This window comes from Diorhabda sublineata, chromosome 1, assembly GCF_026230105.1.
Source record: "Diorhabda sublineata isolate icDioSubl1.1 chromosome 1, icDioSubl1.1, whole genome shotgun sequence".
NCBI lineage: Eukaryota > Metazoa > Arthropoda > Insecta > Coleoptera > Chrysomelidae > Diorhabda > Diorhabda sublineata.
The window spans coordinates 31,929,037-31,945,261 of NC_079474.1; the positions used below are offsets into that span (position 1 = coordinate 31,929,037).

The 16,225-nt window shown below is 33.3% G+C and overlaps 1 protein-coding gene across 4 annotated transcripts in view; it reads right to left on the bottom strand.

The window, feature by feature from the left end:
* The window catches only part of LOC130445938 (uncharacterized), a 40,403-nt gene that overhangs the window by 904 nt on the left and 23,274 nt on the right, over window positions 1–16,225 (bottom strand). The window contains exons 5-10 of one of the 4 annotated variants that reach the window (XM_056781871.1): window positions 14,925–15,192; window positions 13,137–13,203; window positions 3,309–3,397; window positions 2,981–3,031; window positions 2,753–2,824; window positions 1,542–1,763 (exon numbers count right to left, since the gene is read on the bottom strand). In XM_056781871.1, coding sequence (XP_056637849.1) covers window positions 1,542–1,763; window positions 2,753–2,824; window positions 2,981–3,031; window positions 3,309–3,397; window positions 13,137–13,203; window positions 14,925–15,192 — 769 coding nt within the window. Of the gene's footprint in view, window positions 1–1,541; window positions 1,764–2,752; window positions 2,825–2,980; window positions 3,032–3,308; window positions 3,398–13,061; window positions 13,204–14,924; window positions 15,193–16,225 lie in introns of all 4 variants that reach the window. The other 3 variants (XM_056781854.1, XM_056781863.1, XM_056781882.1) reach the window with 3 other exon arrangements.

The following is a 16,225-nucleotide window of genomic DNA, read 5'->3' on the forward strand; positions in this document are numbered from 1 at the left end:
AATTTTTTTCGTTTTTTATTTGCATTTTGTAAGAAATTTTGCGTAGTATTTTTTATACCATCAGAAAGTATTCATATCAATGAAGAAAAAACCCTCTAACTTTTTAGAAAAATCGGATATTTTGACGTGAATTATTTGATTGAAAATTAGATTGCTTTTTGGGTAAAACAATAAATATTTTAAATAAGAAAAATTACAGTGTGTTAAGGACATAAAAAGGTAAGTTTTCACCAAATTTCGTAAAAAAAGCCTTGCAATGATTGTATTGCTCTTGAAGGAGATTACATAGGTAAATAAAATCGATTTTTGGCAAAAAATGGGTTTTTCTTAGTTAGTCACACGACTTATTGAGTGATGTTATATGAGATACCAGAAGAAAAAAAATTAAACGAAAAATATGAATGTCAGAAATACAAGGCAGGTGTTGCAGTCTGGAGGGAACACCATTATAAAATAAACTACCCGGAAAACTAGTTAAAATATGGGAAGGAAAGGCACTGAAGAGATAATAAAGCGACATCATGGAAATTTGCAGATTTTCAATCAAGACGATATAAATTTTTTCCAATAACGAGTTATTGGTTAGGTTAGGTAGTATTAACGACAATTTAATAATATGAGAGTTATTTTATTTATTATTAAACATGTAGGAATGATATTCGTTTTTAAGATAACAAATATATGTCAAGTTATGTAACAACAATTATTGAGGTATGTATTATCAACAGGACCTGGTGTCAAAATCTAAATGATTGTAAGTATTGCAAAAAAATTTTTCAAAAGTTTCCTTGTTCAGGTAGCTAAAACTTTCATTTAATGATATATTTGAGCCTAGTGGAACAGAAAGCCACTTAAATACCTAAGTTTTAATTTCTGAAATAAATGGTGATATTTACACTGAACACATTGTTTACCTATAATCCGAAAATAATTGTTGGAATTGTTAGTAAACAATGATTTCAGTACATTTACACGTCTCGCCAAGAATTACAATTAGCTGAAGTCTAGTTGATCAAAATCAAATTTTCTGGTACAATTTCACTGCTCAATTAAATTTCTTATAATTTGAAAACCTAATTATACGAGTTTCAGTTGAGAATACTACATTTATATTTGTGTGCATGTATATCGTTGTACGTAGAGCGCATGATCTCTTATATGTAACAAAGAGCTAATAGGCACGACGTGTGCCTTGACAGGCCCCTGTTCTATGTAAAATGTTATTGACAAGCAATAAAGCCTTTGTATTACGACTGATTTGTTTGATTAACCACGTACCTTAACACTTTTTAGTAGCCGTCAGTTTCTAACCTCACTAATATTGCTAAAGAGTAAAAATTACTTGAAATAACGACCCCGCAAAGAACTTAAAACTGCTAAAAAGTTGTAATACTTATAAATTGTGAAAACATTTAGTTTTTTGTCTGAATATTATATTTTAAACCATAAAGAAAGAAGATATTAAAAGTTCATTTGTTAAGACATCGAAGATGAAGACAAAGTATATGTTAAGAATTTTATAATTAAAATGATAAATGTACCTAGAGATACTGATAAAACTGCTCCTTTTTGTAAATGAGGTACTCCATCTTCCAAATCATCAGCTCCACTCAATTTATAAGATATAACATCCGGATACTGTTCCTCTTCGTGGTGGACTTTAGTTGCTATTTTCACTTTGTTTGTTTTTACTTGCTCCATATTATCTTTCGAATGCTTTAGATCGTGGGCGAGTTGTTCTTGAACGTGTTTTGGATTTACTTCTTAAAAATAAATTATTCCATATACTACACAGGTCGGCATAAACCAAACCATAAATTTGCATTAAGAAGAAAAATGCAGCGTTAAAATGAATTTATTAATAGAAATTGCAAAAAGGATTTGAAAAAGGATTACTGTAAGTGTACAAATTGATGTCCATTTTGATCACTGCGTTTACTTCAACGTTTCTCAACGGAAATGGTGGTCGAGCGTTGAAAATTCTGGTGTGTGGTATTCTTGTAAAATCGCGGTCCTTAAGAAGGCAACACAGGAAGAAATCACAAGGTGTCAAGTATTATGACTATGTGGGCCACTCAACGATTCCCCGTCTGCATAGCCATTCTTCAAAATGAACATAACCTCTTGCTAACACCCTAACATCCTGCATGAAATAAAGGATGTTCGCGAGTGTTGGATTGTCCATTTGTCCACGTAAATTTTAGCATTTCGAGCTCGTTACTTGTTTCTCAAAAAAGTACCGATCCACGAGACCTCCCGATAGACTCAGTGCAGATTGGTTCGGCTAATCAACTAACGCTAGCGCCACTGTTTGCGCGGCACGTCGGCAACAGAGCCCGTCTTTAAGAATTTCTGGTATGTTTTTTATAATATTGAACGAATTGGTAGCGGCGAGATCGAAAATTGTTGTTGAAATTCGGTAAACATAGTTTAGTAATCCGCATTCGTACGCAGATACGACGTAACAAAAAAACTTGTTTTTGAAGCTGTAAATTTATGGAATATTCATTCTACCCGGTTAACACGTGTTTTTATAACACATACACAACTTTCTGAAGTATGAACATGCTTCGTTTTAATCTTTTTCTACAGCGTTGCCAGACTTATGAGCGTTGCCGGACTTATGCCGATCTTTCGAGAGCGTTGCTTGACCTAAGCCGTCCACTTTATTAACATGATACGAACGAAGGTTTGCTAGGAATAAATCAGGATTGAAATACCTATCAGCTCATGGTTTTTAAAAAGTACCTACCATTGTTTTTAATTAAATTTGGTGTTTGTTCTCTCTTTAGACTTGGAGTTAAGTCCAGCTTCGGTCCTGAAACTATTTGTTCAACACTAGTAAATAACATTCTTGATATAATGATTAGATATCATTTAAATCTGTGTATGGACTCGAACATAAATTTATGTTGCAAAGCCTTAATGTTATTGAATAAAATAATATCAAACTGATGTATTATTTTGAAACCCTTTTTACCTCTATTTTGGAAGTTTTCTTGATTACTTTGTTGTTCGAAAACTCCATCATCTAAAGTAACAAAAAGTTAATATGATAATATCTAAAAGTGAGTTTATACAGACAAATAATTAAGAAAATAGAATTTTTAGCTGCTCGGATTATTTAATGAGTTTCACTACAAGGAAGCCCGTTACCCAACTGTTTCATAGCAAATTGCCTCTTGTGAAGGAAAAAACTTTGTTAACAACATACTACTAAACAAAAAACAGTAGAAAACGAGTGGAATACAAACCAAACAAAAAAACTACGTTCATCTAAACAACACACTAAATTGAAATTATCCTACCTGATGGCCAATTTTCTTGTTGAATTGGTTGCCTGTAACTGCTTTCCGGATAGTAATTTCCGATTTTCGGATACGATGCTGGAGGTTGGCTACAAAAACAAGAAATAAACTTTGGAAATGTTGATTCCGAATGAGAGAAATGCCTCATTTAAAATTTTATAAATGGGAATTCGATTCATCCTTATAACAGATAGTGATGAAAGTAGTAGTTAGTAGAATAGAAAACTTTATTTTATCCATACTATATTGTTGGTTATATCTCTATTTAGAACAGTGCAGGTCCGAAACAAATTTCGACCTCTCTCTCTCTCTCTCTCTCTCTCTCTCGTAGGCTGAAATGTTAAGGTTGAATAAGGGTTACAACCATTGCAGAGGGTAACTTAGAAGAGACGAGCAACCATCTGTTCCGCTGATGCCTTGACAGAGAAACGAAGTCAAATTCGAAAAGAGGAAAAGACAGATAGGAAGTTTGCTAGTAAATTGAGTTTTCAAATAGTGGAAAAAACACAACTGAATAAATTACGACCAATCTAGTTCAAGGTTGCCGTACTAACCTAACTTAAATAGCTGTTTTAGACATCTACAACTCGAGTGCCTCTATGGCTTCGAGATTAGATTTTAGTTTTCCAGACTTCTTGTCTAAAGCATTTTTTGTAATAAAGAGACATTTTTGAACTCAATTATCATGAGTTTCTTCCTTTTTACCTTTCTAAATCAAATCAAAAACTTGATGCCGCTGAATCAAAAACTATTTAGATTTGGACCTAAGGAAAAACGGGCAACACTGCCATCTGATAAGATCAGGTCAAACAGAAACTGAGAAGTGTAAATTCGGTGGGCGGAAGAACGAAACTCCAGTTTCACAAGTTTTAAGACAAGAAATTTAGAGACGCCAAAAGCCTAGACCTTTCATGAAACTTACGTGATTGCTCATCGTCTTAATTTATCTTTTTTGAGGCCATTTCATTTCCTTGCATTTCAGATAGCTTCTTAATCTGTTAGAAAATTTGTTTTTTCAATTTGTTTGTTTCATTTCTTTTTCATTCAGTTATCATTTTTCGTTTTATCTCATCTCTATTCTTTTAACTAAGTATGCAGATTAATGTTCGTGCCAGCCGGCAACATAGCGAAGAATCTATTTTAAGAGGGATCATATGATGAGACTAAAAGATGCGAGAGTTAGTTGCTTAAAAAACGTGATAGTCGATGGTATAAAATATTCTATAAATTCGAAAAGACGTGAAGACGAAGGATCGCTTATACCTGAGACTTAGATAAACCATTATATTTTTTTTGTGTCATAAACTTTCAATCTACCCAACCGACTAATTTATTCTAAATAATACCCTAAACAACACGAACTAAATTGGAGCCCTCCATTCAAAGTAATCTTATTTATTGATGATTGATATTATCAGAGAAAATTTTAAAAAAAACATCATTGCAATATAATATATTAATTTTAGATGAATCGATTTATATTTAATGTACTTTTTTGTAAACTATATTACATTTTTGGTACCGTTGTTTGTACTAATAAACAAATGAATACATATAGTTCCGTGTAATTAATTATTTAAATATAGAAATAATATGTGGAGATTGAAGTAATTAAATTTAATGATTCTCACAATTCCCAAATAAATTTATTTAAAATAAACCCTTGTTTTCGCAGCTATTTAAAAGAATAGTAACCAACATAACCTAGAAATGTGAAATTTTCTAGCACAACACAATTGTAATGTTACACGATTTAATTGCAGTCGTAAATATTTCAATTGAAGAACTTTCAAACTTTATTTTGCTCAAAATGCACACTGATTCACGGTAGATCCCGGCAGTGACGAACATAACCTAGAAATGTGAGTATTTTACACATCCAACACAATTGTAATGTTTCATGATTTAACTGGAGTCAGAAATATTTCAAATGAAGAACTTTTAAACTTTATTTTGCTCAAAATGCACCCTGATTCACGGTAGAGCCGGACAGTGTCTAATATAACCTATAAATGTGAGATTTTTACACATTTAACACAATTGTGATATTTCATGATTTAATTGGAGTCAAATAGATTTCAAATGAAGAACTTTTAAACTTTATTTTCCTCAAAATACACCCTGATTCACGGTAGAGTCGGGCAGTGACGTTCATAACCTATAAATGTGAGTTTTTTTCACATCCAACACAATTGTAATGTTTCATGATTTAACTGGAGTCAGAAATATTTCAAATGAAGAACTTTTAAACTTTATTTTGCTCAAAATGCACCCTGATTCACGGTAGAGCCGGACAGTGTCTAATATAACCTATAAATGTGAGATTTTTACACATTTAACACAATTGTGATATTTCATGATTTAATTGGAGTCAAATAGATTTCAAATGAAGAACTTTTAAACTTTATTTTCCTCAAAATACACCCTGATTCACGGTAGAGTCGGGCAGTGACGTTCATAACCTATAAATGTGAGTTTTTTACACATCTAACACAATTGTAATGTTTCATGATTTAACTGGAGTCAGAAATATTTCAAATGAAGAACTTTTAAACTTTATTTTGCTCAAAATGCACCCTGATTCACGGTAGAGCCGGACAGTGTCTAATATAACCTATAAATGTGAGATTTTTACACATTTAACACAATTGTGATATTTCATGATTTAATTGGAGTCAAATAGATTTCAAATGAAGAACTTTTAAACTTTATTTTCCTCAAAATACACCCTGATTCACGGTAGAGTCGGGCAGTGACGTTCATAACCTATAAATGTGAGTTTTTTACACATCTAACACAATTGTAATGTTTCATGATTTAACTGGAGTCAGAAATATTTCAAATGAAGAACTTTTAAACTTTATTTTGCTCAAAATGCACCCTGATTCACGGTAGAGCCGGACAGTGTCTAATATAACCTATAAATGTGAGATTTTTACACATTTAACACAATTGTGATATTTCATGATTTAATTGGAGTCAAATAGATTTCAAATGAAGAACTTTTAAACTTTATTTTCCTCAAAATACACCCTGATTCACGGTAGATCCCGGCAGTGACGAACATAACCTAGAAATGTGAGTATTTTACACATCCAACACAATTGTAATGTTTCATGATTTAACTGGAGTCAAAAATATTTCAAATGAAGAACTTTTAAACTTTATTTTGCTCAAAATGCACCCTGATTCACGGTAGCGCCGGACAGTGACTAATATAACCTATAAATGTGAGATTTCTACACATTTAACACAATTGTGATATTTCATGATTTAATTGGAGTCAAATAGATTTCAAATGAAGAACTTTTAAACTTTATTTTCCTCAAAATACACCCTGATTCACGGTAGAGTCGGGCAGTGACGAACATAATCTAGAAATGTAGAAAAATATTTTAATTGAAGAACTTTCACTTAAAATGCACCCATATAGATATTACGTCAAATCAATAGTTTTCCTGATTCATGGTAGATACGTGCTGTAACGAACTGCTGTAACGAACCTAACCTAGAAATTAGTTTTTCACACACTCAACGCAACTGTAATGTTTAACGAACTGAGTTCGAAAATATTCAAATCGAAAAACTTTTGAATTTTATTTTGCTTAAAATGTACCCCTATAGATATTCCGTTAAATCAGTCGCTTTCTTGATTAGATTCGGACAGTGATTTAACATAACCTAGAAATGTGAGTTTTTCACACCTTTAACACATTTGTAATGTTTAGCGATTTGGAAACAAAAATATTTTAATTTTAGTTTTTTAGTTTTGTTTTGCTTAAAATACCCCCCACTAGATATTGCATTAAATCAGATGCTTTCGCAATAATTGACGGTAGATCCGACACTGCTCTAGCATAACGTATTAAAATTAATAAATGTGGGAAGATAATTATTAGCATTTCTCTCTCCCTTTCATTCACTCGTTTTGAGATCGATGTGCAAAACTGTAATCATAGTATGTACTTATACTATATTTATAGCTCATTGTTTTAATAGATAATAAAGAAAGTTAAAATTTTCCTCTAATATTTTACTGCAAAATACTTATTGTACCTTGTATATACACAAAGAGAAAATATGATTGTTTATGAGGATATTATAATAAATCTATATTTACAATTATCCTCTGTGAATTGATATTTGCACTACGAGGATTTTTTCTAAATAATACATCACGAAGAAGTGCAAGATTTTTTTGATTATTAAGAATTATTTTAATATTTTAAAGAGACTTTAAATAAGTAAATAAGCATATGAATATATACATAATTAAATATCAAATACAAATTATTAGGTTAGATTTAACAATTGTTGTTTCTGTATTTTTAATAATTCTGACTCTACATACGAGGATGGTCCCAGATACGTTTTTTAGTATTGGTTTGGCAGCCTTCAATAGTGAATGTTTCCAGTGAATTTGCAAAAATCGTTATGTGATACAATACTTTTATTTTTATTTATTATTAAACAATACTTTTATTGGAAAGGCCTTAGCTCAACAAATATAAAAGCTGAACTATAGTCTACTTTGGGTAAAACTACTCCTTCGTTATTAACAGTATAATATAGGAAGTTCAAACGAGGCCGTTCGACCTGTGAAGACCAGCACGCAGTGGTCTACCAGATGGGGTGAGGACTCCAGAAATGTTGAAGAAAATCCACAAAGCGGTACTGGGTAATCGTCGACTGAAATTGCACGAGCTAGCAGACATAGTAGGCATTTCAAAAAGTGCTCACAATGGAACAAAAGCAGCGTCGTGAAGATGTTTGCATCGAACTTTTGGCAAATTTTGGAGCCATTTCATAACCATGGATAAACCGTGCATCCATCACTTTACACCCGAAACAAGAGAATAATAAAAACAATGGACTGAAAAGGGAGAACCGGCTCCAAAGAAGGCAAAGACCGTTCCATCTGCAGGCAAGGTCATGAGTTGGTTATTTGGGATGACTATCTTGAAAAAGGAAAAACTATCAACGGCAAGTATCATGTGACTTATTGCAACGTTTGAAAGAAGGAATCAAGTAAAAAAAAATAAGAAAGTGTTGTTTCATCAAGAAATCGCATCAGCTCAAACATCCGTTGTTATAATGGCCAAAATTGATGTATTAAAGTTTGAATTGCTATCACACGCTTCCTATTCGCCAGATTTAGCCCCCACGGATTATTTTCTGTTTCCAGATTTGAAATAATGGCTCGGTGGTCAAAGAACAATGAAGATTTGAACGAATGGATGACTTGAACATCGCTGGGAAAAGTATATGGAGCTAAAATAAGATTACATTTAAAAATGAATATATTTTTTTTCAAAAATTTTTGTGTTTACTTTATTGGGCCATCCTCGAAGTTAGTAATTCCTTGAAAACAGAAATAGAATAAATTTAGGGAGTCTTATAGCATGGAAAAGAATAATTTATATTCACAATTATACAATATATAATCCCAATCAATAAAAGGATAACTGAGAACACAATATAGAAACTATGAGGGGATTAACCTGATCGAAAATGAACAAATATAATAATAGATAAGGTTGCCATCTCTAAAATTTGGGAAACAGAAAAAGATGCGTAAAATCTCCGGATTTTAAATCCCGGAATCCAGATATGTCAACAGGTTTTCCTAATTATAGTCACTATAATAAAGAATAGCTGGAAATGTCATAAACCACATTTTTATTTATTGTGAAGCTTTAAAATTCAATTTTTCATCTTTTATCATAATTTAAAATGTATCTAACAAAATATAATCTCATTAAGGTTGGTTACAAATTGTTTTAATAATCAGGTTTTTTTTTATTCTTAAAATAACACTTTTAACTTAACAAGAAAAAAGTACTGAGACGATCGTACTATTCAGTTTTACCATTTTCGAATTAACTTTCTTAATTCAATAATAATTATATTGTTTAAAATTTTATCGGCAGCCACTTCACAGATTTCTTCAAATTCGATTCGTACTCTGTAAGTGAGGAAAATTATTTTTAAGATGAGGGATTGCAAGTCTAAATCACATCTGCGGTGCACAATTTTCTTTTAGCTTGTGGAAAATATTATTGATTCCATATTCCCTTCTTGGACACTTTCTAAAATAGAAGACATCCGGGGAAACTCGGACGGATGGCAACCTACATATAGAAATGAGAACAATTGTCGTTTTTCTTTTCGTTTCTTGTTTTTAATTCGAATGTATATATACAAACTCTAAATACGAGAATATATTGAAAAAATCTTAGCCTACTATAGAACCAAACAAAATTTCAATGTCAAAATATTTTATTACTCAACATATTCTCCTCTTAATTGGATATATTTATTACAGCGAACCTGCAATGTCTCTAGACCTTTCAAAAAAAATGTTTCTTCTTGCTCTGCAAACCAGACCTCCATAGTTTTTATTACCTCCTCGATGGAAGAAATTTTACGACCTTTTAAACCTTTTTTAAGTTGAGGAAAGAGATGATAGTCGGATGGAGCCAAATCTGGTGAATAAGGGGGGTGTTCTAGTAATTCAAACCCTAAATCACTAATTTTTTGCATGGCGACATGACATTTGTGTACAGGGGCGTTGTCCTGCAACAACAAAACACCTTTGGATAGCTTTCCACGTCTTTTTTTCTCTTAAATTTTTCCAATAGAGTGGTCGAATAGTAATCTCCAGCTATTGTTCTACCCTTATCTAAAAAATCAATCATGTTTATTCCATGGCAATCCCAAAAAACTGAAGCAAGAACTTTTCCAGCAGATTTTTGGATACGAAACTTCTCAGGTCTTGGAGAATCAGAGTGTCGCCATTCCATCGATTGTTGCTTTGTGTCTGTATCGTAGAAATTTACCCAAGTCTCATCCATAGTAACAATTCGGTTTAAGAAGTCTACATCGTTTTTAAATCGAGCACAGATCGAACGCGATGTTTCTACCCTTGCACGCTTTTGGTCAACATTCAAACATTTGGGGATCCATTTTGCAGCAATTTTTCTCATGTCCAAATTGACGTGAACTATATGATGAACGCGTTCGTATGAAATATTCAGTGCTTCAGATATCCGTTTTAGCCCAATTCGACAGTCTGATAAAATCATGTCATGAACTGCATCGATATTTTCGGGGACTGACACAGAAAGGGGCCTTTCCGATCGGTCATCATCTTCAATGGAAAATTTACCTCTTTTGAAGCTTGAAGTCCAATTTTTCACGGTCGCATACAGTTACTTGATGATGGCTCGATACTCCAATTTTTCGATTTTCACAATTTTGGTGGACATCTTTTTTCTTTTAATTTATTGCGTAACTCTGGTTTACTGTTTTGACGTCAAACTTTACACTGACACTTCTAATAAGTTATTGTTCGTTGCTAGGGTAACGCAATATTTTGTTTATGCATGGAACTAGTCTAGGCCAACTAGATATAATTACATCCTCGTATATAAACTTAGATCAAAATACCTTTATCGTTTAAGGAGGTACAGACTTACGTTTTCAAAGTTTTAGTTCATATTTCATTCTGATTCAATATAAATAAGTAAGGGTATTGAGAATATTTTTCATTAGAGTATTTGGTTTGAGATTTTGAGAAAAGCAAGTGTATGTAAATACTCACAGTTGATATTTCGCTACCGTTATCTACATCTATGTGTTGTGGCATGCGTCGGAGTGCTATATAATATCCAATCAATTGAGGAAATCGAATATTGCACGATAATGATAACGATTACATTATTATGATACCCAATTATAATTTTGATTTAATTTCTGGATTAAATTCGGAAAAGATGAACCCTCCAATTTTGCTCAAATTTCCACCAAAAGCTTATCCTTGATTAGAGAAGATAATCATTAGAAGGATTTATGCCACCAAAACTTCGATGGGTCTTCAAAGTCTTAATATTTCCGAAAATAGTTTCCAATAAAAAAAGACCTGCAAAAAGTTAAATCCATTCTTTTGGTTATGAATATAAAATATCTCTGCAGGAGATCTTATCTCCACCAAGAGTTTAAACGAGCTTTAGCACTGCAACCAGCGCTCTCCAAGAAAAAAATACTCAATTTGACTCCAGCCGAGATATTTTGGGTCATAACAGTTAAAAAAACCTTTTTTGTAGAGCTTTTTATGAGCGTCTCTCTTTTGGTGGAAACTTATTTCTCTAAAATATATTTTTATAAAATTGTTATAACTTTGAAGAGGCTTCAGGTGCAAACGAAGCTTTTTGGGTTATAATCTTTTCAGAGATTATCTTTTTTAATCAAGGACAAGCTTTGGTAAAAACTACTGCAAATTAGGAACTACACCATTATTTATATTTTCATAATCATGACGAGTGCGTTCAGGAAATGACAAGAATTTTAGTTCAGATCTTCATTCATATATTTTATCGATTGTGGATGTATTAGGGCGTTAGTAGCATTCAACATCTTCACAACCATTTTGAGAACACTCGTACCACTTGTATTGTTTTACTCATACTGGATGCACCATATGCATTTATAACGTTTTAAATCAGTTGTTATACTTTTTATGTATCATTTTATACAAACTTTTAAACATTTTAGGTTAATCTTTGTCGTATGATTACTACGAGGGTTACTACTTAAGATTTCAAATAAGGCAACACTGATGTGAAATCGCAATCCTAATTGAGTTCTTTACAGATTCTAGAAACATTCGTTTTGGTCTAAAAATGTAATTAAATCGTGAACATTTTCGTGCGATGATTTTCAATGTCTTTAGATGTGGATTAAACCAACTCGCTTCAACTTGTGAAGAAGCACCATTTCGAACCACCGTGTTTCACTGGTTTTCCAAATTCAATCGTGGTCACACGAAATTAGTTCGTCAAAACAGGCTGTGGTACCAAAAAACATCGATGCAGTGCGTAAACCGATATTGCATATGATATATTGTGAGATTGATGCATACTTAGGCATTAATTCCTCTCGCACACACTCAATATTGCATCAATATTTGGCTGCCAAAAAGATTTGTTGGCGTTGGTTACGCAAAATTTGACAATCGGTTAAAAAAGTTCTTGTCCATTGGTGTGAATAAATACTGAAAAAATTCAATCGCGGTGATTCAAAAGACGTGACAGGCGACGGATCATGTATCTATGCAAATGAAACCGAAGCTAAACAACAATCGACTGCATAAGTCTTTCAAGACGAGCCAAATTCAACAAAAGTTGTTCGCGCACCAAGCAAATGTTCGCCTGTTTTTTCGAAATAACTGAACATTTCCTCACCGTTCTATTACAGCAACGTAGAACAGTTAATTCTAAATAGTACAGCAGCATTTGTTTGCCATAAGTGTTCGATAAAATTAGGGAAACCAATCGCAGAAGACGAATCATTCTCAAAACATTGAAATGATGAGTCATCCGCCGTACAGTCCTCGTTTGGCACCCAGTGATTTCTTATTCCTGGAAATCAAAAATAAATTGCGAGGTCAACGTTTTTCTACTCCTGAGGAAGCGGTCAAATCACATGTTTTAGAGATACCTCAATTTAAATATTTTGGAAAACAATATCCAATAATAAATATTTAATATTTGTTTAGTTCAAAACTTAAGTAGTAGCCCTCGTATATCTGTATATGTAAACCGATTAAATCTCTTCAATTTGTTTTATAAATTTAGCTTCGCTCGTTTTATTCAATTGCAACATGACTCTCAATAGATTGGATATATTCTAAAAAAGCTTTTGATTAGATAATCTATTAGTCAAATGCTACTTTTTCTGATAACCGTCTCTCACCCTGCGGTATTACTATCGCTCGAATATCCGAGGGCGCGATGCAAATACTGCATAGCTCCCTTATATTTATTATACCTGATCTCTTGTCCATCAGGCACTTGAAAACCGCTCTCCTTGTGATTGAAAATACGACTGTTTTTATCTGAAACAACGAAAATATATTCTCGCAGCTTCTGCAATTTCCTATAAACCTCAAATCCTATGACAGTCCAATCACAGAAAATTATCATGATCTATCCGTAGATACAAACCAAACTGTGTTAATAACCAATGAGAAATAAAAACATTTAAACAACAATTTCCGAACTTGCCGCTACCAAATCGTTCAACATTATAAAAACGTACCAGAAATTCTTCTGGACGAAAATATGGAAACAGTGGCGATAGCGTTAGTTGATTAACCGAACCAATCTGCAGTGAGGATATCACGAGAATGATTTCGATCGCAGATTGGAATTTTGCGAGTAGTACCTCGGATGCAGTCAGGATGATGCGCAGTTCCAGCATTCCATTTTGTGGTCGGATGAAACAATCTCCAAGCCTAACGGTACGGCATAATTGCGTGTACTGCAACGACTAGAATCCATCACTTCTCCATTGAAGAACCAAACCTACCTGGATTATGTGTGGGTGGATTCCATGTGGGAGGTCTCGTGGATTCGTACTTTTCTAAGGGTCATATAACGGGCTAAAGTTATTTGGAAATCCTCAAAGATTTACGTGAACAATGGACAACGGTACAAAATTCGAGTACAACAATGTTCATTTTGAAGAATGGATAGGCAGATGAGGAGTTGTTGAGCCCCGAACCGTTATATGACCTGACACCCGGTGTATTCTTCCTTCGGGGTCTTTTTGCAAGAGGACCACGCACCCTTCCTGACCTCCAACTACAATTGAAGAATTGGCGGAAAGCTTGATATGCTTCGACGAACTTGCCTCTCCGTTGAGAAACATTGCTGTACATTAATCAAGATGGGTATCAATTTGAACATCCTTTTTTAAATCCCTTTTGTAATTTTATCTAATAAATTCATTTTAAAGATGTTTTCTTCTCTTAATGCAAATTTATAGTCGATCTCTGTAGTATATGGAATAATTCATTTTCAAGTTCTTAAATCCAAAACACAGAACAACTAGCCTACGATCTGAAGCATTCTAAAGACAATATGGAGCAAGTCCACCACGAAGAGGAACAGGTCCCAGATGTCATATCTTATAAATTGAGTGGAGCTGATAATTTGGAAATTTTGAAATTAGTATTTCGCTTAATTTTCTGAAAAAACAAGGTTTTTGATTTAGGATGACTCTCGGGTACTTGGCTTTTGTCTTCTTCTTTTGAAAATACAGTTCTGTCGCTGATTTTCCACATTGTACGTTGTTAATTAGGTCAATAACCTAAAAAAAATCTCTTTATCCCCATAACCTGATAGGTGCTTGAAACCACGTGCTGTCTGCGTAGAAAAACGTGTAATTGATGTCTTCTGATGATGGTGAATCAAAGAACCGCCGTTTGTAAACTCTCAGATAGTGGAGCAGAGGCAGGACAGCTGAAATATTCTGCTTGAATATCAAGGCTTCGTGATAGACACGACCGAAAGCCTTTTTGGTATCCGCAAAGCTTCTATATCAAAATCTGTTCATAGCTAAGCGCGTTTTTAGTTTTTCAAGCAAGGATAAAACAGTAATTGATGAGAGAAGTTGATTTCAAAAGTGAAACTCTGATATGATGAGTGTTTGACTGAAAAAAGTAAATCACAAAAGGAAAACTATTTTATTTTACCCTGTACAAGTGTATTCCTTCTATTAACTTATTAAATCAAGGTCAAAATATTAAATAACACATTTATTAACTACACTTACCAGCATACTGAGGAATCTGTGGAGGCACCTGATTTGTTTGATGTACTATCCAATTAGGTTGACCTTGTACAGCTGGTAATTGGGGCACGTACGGCTGAAGAGGAGCTTCAAATTGTAATTGGGGATTTCCATTAGATTGCATGTAATTCATTACTTCAGGTGTTCGTTGAATTGCGGGCGGTATGAGTGCAGGAGGATCATGATGAATCTGAGGTTGTCGGAGGTAAGGACTTTGTTGCGGAATTTGGGGAAGTTGGGGTTGTTGTACCTGAAACGATTCTTTTTTGTTTAACATCATGATTTTTAAGATACTTATGTTCTATAGTCAATAATAATTATAAGACGGGCGTTATGATTAAAAAGAATCCATTATATCATTATTTACAAACCCTTTCCCGTGTTTTCGTAGCAAAACTTCGTGATTCAACCATGTGGAATGTTAATTCGTACTATCTTGTCTAGACGGCTTGTGTAGGGGATAAGATTTGTTGGGATAAGACGTGTAAAACCACTCTTGTAGAAAATTTAGAGCTTCATTACTGGGTGGACAAATATATAAAATTTTAAGTATATCAAGTATAATAAATAAATGGATTGATCTTTGATGCGAATTAAATCACAATTTCGATTCAATTATAAAGACCGTTTTTCGTGCCATATTATCTTCAAACTTTAGTCATCTAGATCGCTGACCCTAATTTTGGTCCTAGCTTTATCTCCTACAAACAGTAAGCAGAATTTTTTTGCTACTACCACAAATCCAATCTTTTTTGACGCCCGAGACCATAAGACCATGGAAAGAGCGCGCAGAACAAGTTCTTATATCTCAGACTAATACTAAAAACAGCAACAGCGTGAATAGGATGGTATATTCTGATATAACTGATCGATTTAAGTGATGTCGTTCTTTTTACTTCCAAATTTTTTTGTGAACTCAGCAACACAACAGCGCTTATGCACTAGTTGCCCCTATTTTCCTTCAATAATTTTTTATGTCAAAGTATCCACATCTAATTCAATACATGGCGTAATAACAAAATGACGGGCAAAATGAAAAGTATAAAAACTAAAATAAGAAGGCGTACAACTGTTCACTTAACATTCCTTCTAAACATCGTACACAATGCCGTAACGATTGAAATTATACGAGGTGTGATCAAAAATACATTAAATGAATTTTCATAGTAGTAATTACATATGCTGCATCTATTTCGATTAAAATATTCCACGTCCTGTGTTAAGATGAGAGTTGCCAAATTTAATTCCTTCCGGCTGGTAAGTCTGAAATTATACCCGCTTTA